General features: G+C 33.7%; 1 protein-coding gene across 1 annotated transcript; it reads left to right on the top strand.

Annotated features, from left to right (window-relative positions):
* Window positions 1-317: 317 nt before the first annotated feature.
* On the top strand, window positions 318-2,210 carry LOC134708578 (uncharacterized). The gene has a single exon (XM_063569230.1). It carries the CDS (start codon window positions 327-329, stop codon window positions 2,136-2,138), a length of 1,812 nt encoding a protein of 603 aa, XP_063425300.1. The 5' UTR covers window positions 318-326; the 3' UTR covers window positions 2,139-2,210.
* The last annotated feature ends 5,719 nt before the right edge of the window (window positions 2,211-7,929 follow it).

The raw sequence follows: 7,929 nt of genomic DNA, 5'->3' as shown, positions 1-7,929 counted from the left end.
CATGACTGTGTATTTTGCATTAGGACATAACATTTATGGATGCCAATTTAATAGATATGGAATTTACCAAGTTTCATCCACTGAAGAACGGAATTTTAAAATTGTGTCTCAACAGCTGAGTGATAATTCATTCAAAGCAACATCAGAAACATAAAAGGTAAGATCATATTGCTAAATGCATGTTTTATTTATATGATTTATTTATTATGTTTTACTTCTTATCTATATCAAATATGACAAGTTATATCTGATTGGTTATCATGAATTTGACAGATACTAAAATTGAGAATGGAAATAGGGAATGTGTAAGAAGTATTTACAAAAAAATGTCTACAACAGGTGGGCCTTTGTCAGAACAATATCCAAACAACATATCATTCACCTGGAATACAGATGGAATTCCAGTTTTTAAAAGTTCAAAATTTTCGTTATGGCCTTTCTATCTTGTAATTAATGAATTACCTTATAAGCAAAGGATGATGAAAGAAAACATGATTCTTTGTGGTCTTTGGTTTGGTGAGACCAAACCATTTATTAGCTTATTCACAAAACCATTGATGAAGTCCTTGAAAAATCTAGAGTCTAAGGGGATAGAGTATGAAATAGGAGGCTGCAAAGTTGTAACACAAGCCTATCTTATTTGTGGTACTGCTGATCTTCCTGCTAAAAGTTTAGTTTTAAATTGCAATCAATTTAATGGACAGTACAGCTGTATGCGATGTGTGCATCCAGGAGAAACTTATAAAACTGCAGCAGGGGGATCTGTTCATGTATTTCCTTATGACGCATCAAAGTCAATGTATGAAGAGAGAACATCAAGTAATTGTTTAGAAGATGCAGCTATAGCCACAGAAAGTAGAAAAACCTTTAAAGGAATTAAAGGACCCTCTTTTCTAATGACTCTGAAATCCTATGATTATGTCAAATCTTCTTCCATTGATTACATGCATGGGGTTCTACTAGGAATTGGAAAATTATTAATTAAATTATGGATTGGTAGCAGTCATAGTAAGGAAAAATTTTCTATTTCTTCATATGTAGACATTATAGATGAAAGATTATTGAAAATAAAGCCACCATCAGTCATAACACGTGTTCCAAGATCCCTATCTGAGCATTTCAAATATTGGAAAGCATCAGAAATACGATCCTGGTTGCAGTTTTACTCATTACCTGTGCTGTGTGATATTCTGCCTGAAGAATATTTTATGCATTTTGCCTGTTATGTGCAAGGAATATATTTATTGTCATCTGACAGTATTTCTCCTGTCGATTTACAGAAAAGTCAGAGCCTTTTATCATATTTTGTACATATGTTTCCATCTTTATATGGAGAACGATACGTAACATTGAATATGCACTCCTTGCTTCATCTTACACAATGTGTTAAAGATCTAGGCCCATTGTGGGTATATTCTTGTTTTCCGTTTGAAAATATAAATGGTGTTCTTATGGAGCTGTTTCATGGAACTCAGAATATTGAACTCCAAATAATGTACAGTATTAATGTTGTTCAAAGTATGTCATTGATGGTGAAAGGTATCAATGATCAAAATCTTATTCACTTTGCAGATAAAATGAATCATAAAAACAATTCTGCAAAGGCTATCATTGGAACTTCTGCTGCTTCCTTCCCAATAGGAGCAAGCAGTAATATCACATTGTCGGATACTTTGTTTGGTAAACTTGTGAATGAAGTAAAGTTTGTTCCACTTAAAATATTGTCTTACAAGAGGATTTCATTGCGGGGAAACACACTGCATTCAACTGCTTATACAAGAGTGCAAGTGAGAAACACATACACTATTAAATATTATGATTCGGCTGAAAAACAATTCAAGTACGGATGCATAGCTTACTATATTCTTGCGAAGAAATGTGAATGTGTCAAAGAAATATGTATGTGTAATTCTACATTGATAGCTGTTATTGGAGAGTTGGAGTGTACGGGATTATCTATCATTAATCCAAATTTTTTAAGTGTAGATGTACCTCATATCAATATTGTACAGAAAACAAACAATGTTCACTTGGTTGATGTTACGAAAATACTTAATGTTGTTGTATTCATAGACATTTTTGGAGATGATGGAAAAAAGTTTGTTTGTGATTTTCCAAATGTAAAAGAATCTGATTGAAGCAAAATGTACATGATGTACATATATATAAATAATATTCTGTAACTAAATCTACTAAAAAAATGTAATGTATGAGATTTGTTTGTTTTGTTTTTGACAAATGCATATGGGATGGTTATTTGAAAGGAAGTAAAATAACTTACAAATTTAAGGGTTAAGATTTAATTTCAATTATATAAATTTTAATTATAAATAGCAATACATATTCAATACATGAACAAGCAAATCAAGTCTCGTGGAAATTAGTTGTTACTATTCCAAGAGTTTGTGATTAACTTTCTTGCAGACTTCTTGCAAACATAGAAATATTGCTAAAGGTAGCTGCAATCTTTCCACAAACAGAGATTTTTTGTTAACATAGAAATATTCTTAAAGCTTGCTGCAATCTTTCTGCGAATAGAGATTTTCTGTTAAACTTTCTTGCAGACTTCTTGCAAACATAGAAATATTGTTTAAGCTTGCTGCAATCTTTCTGCGAATAGAGAATTTCTGTTAAACTTTCTTGCAGACTTCTTGCAAACATAGAAATATTGTTAAAGTTTGCTGCAATCTTTCCGCGAATAGAGATTTTCTGTTAAACTTTCTTGCAGACTTCTTGCGAACATAGAAATATTTTTAAAGCTTGCTGCAATCTTTCCGCGAATAGAGATTTTCTGTTAAACTTTCTTGCAGACTTCTTGCAAACAAAGAAATATTGTTAAAGCTTGCTGCAATCTTCCTGCGAACAAACCTGTTATATGTAAAGTTTCCTGCAATGTTTCTGCAAATAGTAAGTTTTTCTGCGAGTACGCGGCAAGCTTGCTGCAAAAAGCTGCGATGTTCGCAAGAAGATCGCAGCTAGCTGCGACCTCCTGCAAACATTAAAATTTTGTTCCTGCGAACATTTTTGTTTGCAGCAGGTCTGCTGCAAAGTTGCGGCAGACCTGCCGCAAACAAAACCGTTCTGTAAGGGTAACGCATAGCACAGTTTTCTATTTATATACTACACTTTGAAGCAGTTGTCCATGCATTTGCATCTACAGCCACATGCGCATAATAATCTACTTGGGTCTAAAATAAGCTGTTTATTTATTACTAAGCTGGTTAGGTAAAAGCATTTATCACAGTTTTTAATGCTACGAAGAAAGCAGTCTAATTCATACAAGTATGGTATACGAATATTATTCAGAGGTTTACAATCTAGAATAAAATGTTCAACAGTTTCTGAATTTTCGTTGCAGAGAAGACAAGTTGGATCTATTGAATTCTGGTTAAATGCAGCCTTATTGCTTTGCAGGTAATAAGTTCCTGTTAATAGCTTTAATTTTGGTTGTAGGCGGCTAATATCTTGTGCAGAGGTACCAACACTTGCCAGACATGGATGAATATTGTGCCATAGAATATTATTTGCAGATAAATTGCGAAGAGAGCTGAATAATGATACTTTTGTCCTGAGTTGTTCATACCAAACGTTGTCCACTGCCTTCTTAACACTTGCTTTCCATCTGTATCTACTGACCGGGTTCTGTATAAGTTCATGAGCTGATTGTAGGTTATATTGTGCAAGTAAGCAACGTATTTTAGAAAACCAGTTTTTGGAGTTAAATCCGGATATCGAGAGTTGTCTTTCTGCCAGATCTTTTTCAACGGATGATTCCATACCACAAATCTTGTTGTATATGTTTAAGGCTGCTTTGTGTATAATGCCTTGGAGTGGTATAACTCCTGCTATAGTATAAATTGCTGCGTCCGCCGTGTTGTTGGGAAGCGACAAGATCTGTTTAATTGATTTTCGATAGAATACTTCTAATTGTTTATTGTCTGGAAGAAGAATGTCAATTCCATAGATAAGAACGGGAAGAACATAAACGTTGAAAATGTGAAGACATGTTATTGGATTTAGCCCATTCTTTCCATGCAGACCAGCCCCCATCAGGCTATACATAGTTCGTCTTGCCTTTGAGATGTTTTCATCAACATGGATGCTGATAGTTTTTTTTTAAATCAGAGCTGTGTTTTATGCCAATATGCACAGCTGAATCTGGCTCATTCATTTCTATGTTATTAATTTTGAAGCTGAAGCCTGTATCTTTTGAAGGTGGTTCATGTTTTAATACAACACTTTTTGTTGGTTGGAGTGCATGAGTATTTCTCTTGCATGCTGTAATTCTCAACCGTACTTATCATTGTTTGGAGGTCATTAGGAGAATTGGCAATGATAGCAACATCATCTGCGCAAGTTGGGGATCCACAGTATATATTTCCGATGTAGGTGCCAAGGCCACTGTTTTCTAATTGGTCCAATACATCATTGATGTAAACTTTGTACAGTTCGGTGCTTAATATGCCACCTTGTCTTACTCCTTGTTGTACAGGAAATGGTTTTGACATTAGACCGTTCCATTTTATAGAGGTTGTGGCGTATGTACTCAGTTGGCGGATAAGTAGTTAGAGGGTCCCACCGACTCCTGATAGAAAGAGTTTACGGTGTAAGCTGTTAAGATTGACAACATCAAATGCAGATTTGGCGTCTAGCAGAGCTACAAAAACAGGAATCTTTTGGTCCATTGATTCTGCTATGGATTCTAGGAGTATGAGTGCGCTATATAAAGGCGATATCCCAGGAGTGAAACCTCTTTGTAATCGGTTTTGGAGAATATCGATGATGTCTCTTAGCAGTTTCCTCAGTAGTATTTCAAGGATTTTCCCGATAATTGGGAGTACAGTGATTCCTCTATAATTTTTTGCCTCATTTGGTAGTCCTTTGTTTTTGAATATTGGTGTTAAGATTCCATGTTTTATGCAGTCTGGTATGGTTGCAGAGGAGCAGATGTTGTTGATTATAGATGTTATTGCCTGCAGTAATGTATCTCCACCATATTTGACATGTTCTGCTGTAATACCGTATATATCAGGTGCCTTGTTGGTGTTCAGTTGGTTTATGGCTTTGTCAATTTCTTCAGCTGTGAAAGTTAATGGTACAGCATTTTGTTTGCAGATTTCTTCAATAATGTCTATAGATATCAAATTCTTTGTTGGCATGATCCGAGTTTGTGGTATTAGACTCAGGTGTTGCGAGCTTGCTGAAATGCTCGTTCCAACCTTGAAGTATTTCTTCCCGAGAAGAATAGGTTTTGTCTTCTACAGTCAGATCTGATATGGAAGATTTTTTGGTTTTCCTTTGTGCATTTACAAGTCTATGATCTCGTTGCCGCGCAATTTCTTGTCTCCGTGCTTTGCGCAGTTGCTTTTTAGTTTTTTTCCTTTCTTGCATAGTTTCGTCAGCTGTTGGTTTTCCTTCTAATTTCCATTTATCAAGTGATGATTTATTCATTTTCAGTGATTGTTCAATTTCATCATTCCAGATATGTCTGTTTCGTTGGGTTGATATTTTAGATGATGGTACTATATTTTTTTGAGCTGTAACTATGGTTTCCATAAGTCTTGTTATTGCAGTTGAATCATTCAAGTAGTCAATGGTAGAGCATGCAGATCTGGCAAAGTTCTGACACATACAATTGTGGAAGCTGTGATTTTTAAAAATTGATATGACTGAACTAGGATTGGTGTTTTAAAGAGCTGATGTGACTTTTTAAGTGAGATACTAGCTTCAAGTATACAAAACAACCGCATATTTCCTTAACATGGTATTGACCTCAAAGGTTTACATGTAATATTTGCCACTTGAAACAAGCAGCTATCGACCACGGACGACTTTTGTTTTATCAACTTGACGAACGATACTGATGCTGATTATGTCTGATATAGACTTTTGATTTTCTACCTCAATTTAACCTTTCAATACTTTTATAGCCGTTTAAGAAAATTATGCCTGAAATTAATGTGTGTATTGTACAATATATTAAACGAATTGAATTGTCAATTCAATTTCAAATTGGAAAAATTAGACTTTATTTAATGACAGACAGACAGACAGAATATTTTATTATAGTGAGGCCCCTCATGGGGGATCCTAGTAATCACATAATCACCATTTTTTTGCCAATATAATCACATAATCATTAAATATTTGCTTATCTTTAGTAATCAAATAATCATAAACTAAAAATACAGTCCTAGGTAATCAAATAATCATGAAATATTTGGCTGAATAATCAAATAATCATTAAAAAAACGGCCAAGTAATCACATAATCAAAAACCCCATGAGGGCCCTCTATAGTGTCACATACCAATACTGAACAATATCATACATAATAATATAAGTATAAAAATACAAATAAGAATTTAAATCGAAGTTAAAATATCGGTATCCAGCCATGACTGACTTATGAGACACTTTTGCTTTAAAACTTATTCTAACATTCATTTACAAATGAATAAATAAAACTTTTACATCACATTTTAAAAAAACATTCTGTTATACACAATATTTTCTGCGGTTAAACATAAAATATACAGATTTTGCTAAAAAGGGTTGTATACAGTCATGTGACATCAGAAATATAAATTTGTCATCATGATTTAATACATTACATGTACAATAAGTAATAATTATGATAATGATAAAATAATTGGATGCCAAAAACTTTTATTTCAGTGTTTTTTCTCAGTTTTATACAGTTCTTACTGTAGAAGTGTTATGAAATGAAGTATTTCACATGTATCCAACCTTAAATTACGTAACGTTAGTTGAGCTTGTTTATAGTTGAGAAATTGTAAGCCTGTGTCAATTATGTTTCGCATAATGGTCTTGTAAATGGATATTAAAGTGGTGCTGTTAATTAATAGTTTGGCTTGTGTTCATTTCCAGTCATAGTTTGGGGGTAGGCTTGTTTTTATTTTCTTTCTGTTTTCTTTATTGGTGTTCCTTGTCAGTTTTGTATGATTTTCACAGATAATGGGGTGTTATTGTGTCGTTCTACACTGATTCAGAGGTAACGTTACCATTCCAAATATGTTCCGACTTATATTTTGTCGTTTATTTAGAAGTATCTTTGATAGTCTTTGTCACAACTTGTAATCATACTCAGCTCGATTTATTGGACATTTATACTATACTTCACCTCAAAACATGTCTATTGTAGAAGAACGTTAACTGACCTTACTGGTTACTGTGCCATCTGTTAGGAACTTGAAAAGTGTAAGTGTATGAAAAAATAATGTTTTGCTTCTTTTGTTTTATCTATTCTAGAGTATATGTAACATTTATCATGTAAATACGTATAAACAGTTTTACAAGAAAAAACACGTTCAAACAAAAAGAGATATTTCCATCCCCGAATTCTACAAAGCAACACGAAATAAAGATAATCATTCGAAGGGGTACTAGACATGCTCACAGCTTCAAAATGCTAAGCGTCGCCGCTGCAATACGTAAGTGGCACGGAATTGATTCTCAATAAAATGTCACACAATCTGGAAAAAATATACTATTCAGTTGCACGCATTTGAAGACACAGGAATTTGTCACAGTCAGTTTCGAGCAATTTTTACAAAAAAAAAGTGAGCATCCTACTAGCTGTGTGACGAGGATATATATTATATGTAACTCAGTTGCAAAATACTAAAGAATGTGCGAAATTTACTCTGGAACCACTGAACTAGATTACATCATGATAAAAAAAAATATAATTAAATTCAAGCAACCTCATGAATACAGACATGCGCTGGAAATTAATCTTCAAAGGGTTAATTGATAGTTTTCCATATCGAAAGAAGAAGGGAGCTGTGAAAACTTTAATATCTTTTAACAGGTCTTGTCTTGAATATTGTTTTACTATTTTTTGTCTCACAACTGTGACCCAGTTTTAAGATATGTACGGAATTCATCTTAGTTCACACTTTGTCCC

The sequence above is a fragment of the Mytilus trossulus genome, chromosome 1 (genome assembly GCF_036588685.1).
Source record: "Mytilus trossulus isolate FHL-02 chromosome 1, PNRI_Mtr1.1.1.hap1, whole genome shotgun sequence".
Classification (NCBI taxonomy): domain Eukaryota; kingdom Metazoa; phylum Mollusca; class Bivalvia; order Mytilida; family Mytilidae; genus Mytilus; species Mytilus trossulus.
The sequence above is the reverse complement of the archived record's forward strand: the minus strand, read 5'-3'. Positions and strand labels throughout refer to the sequence as shown.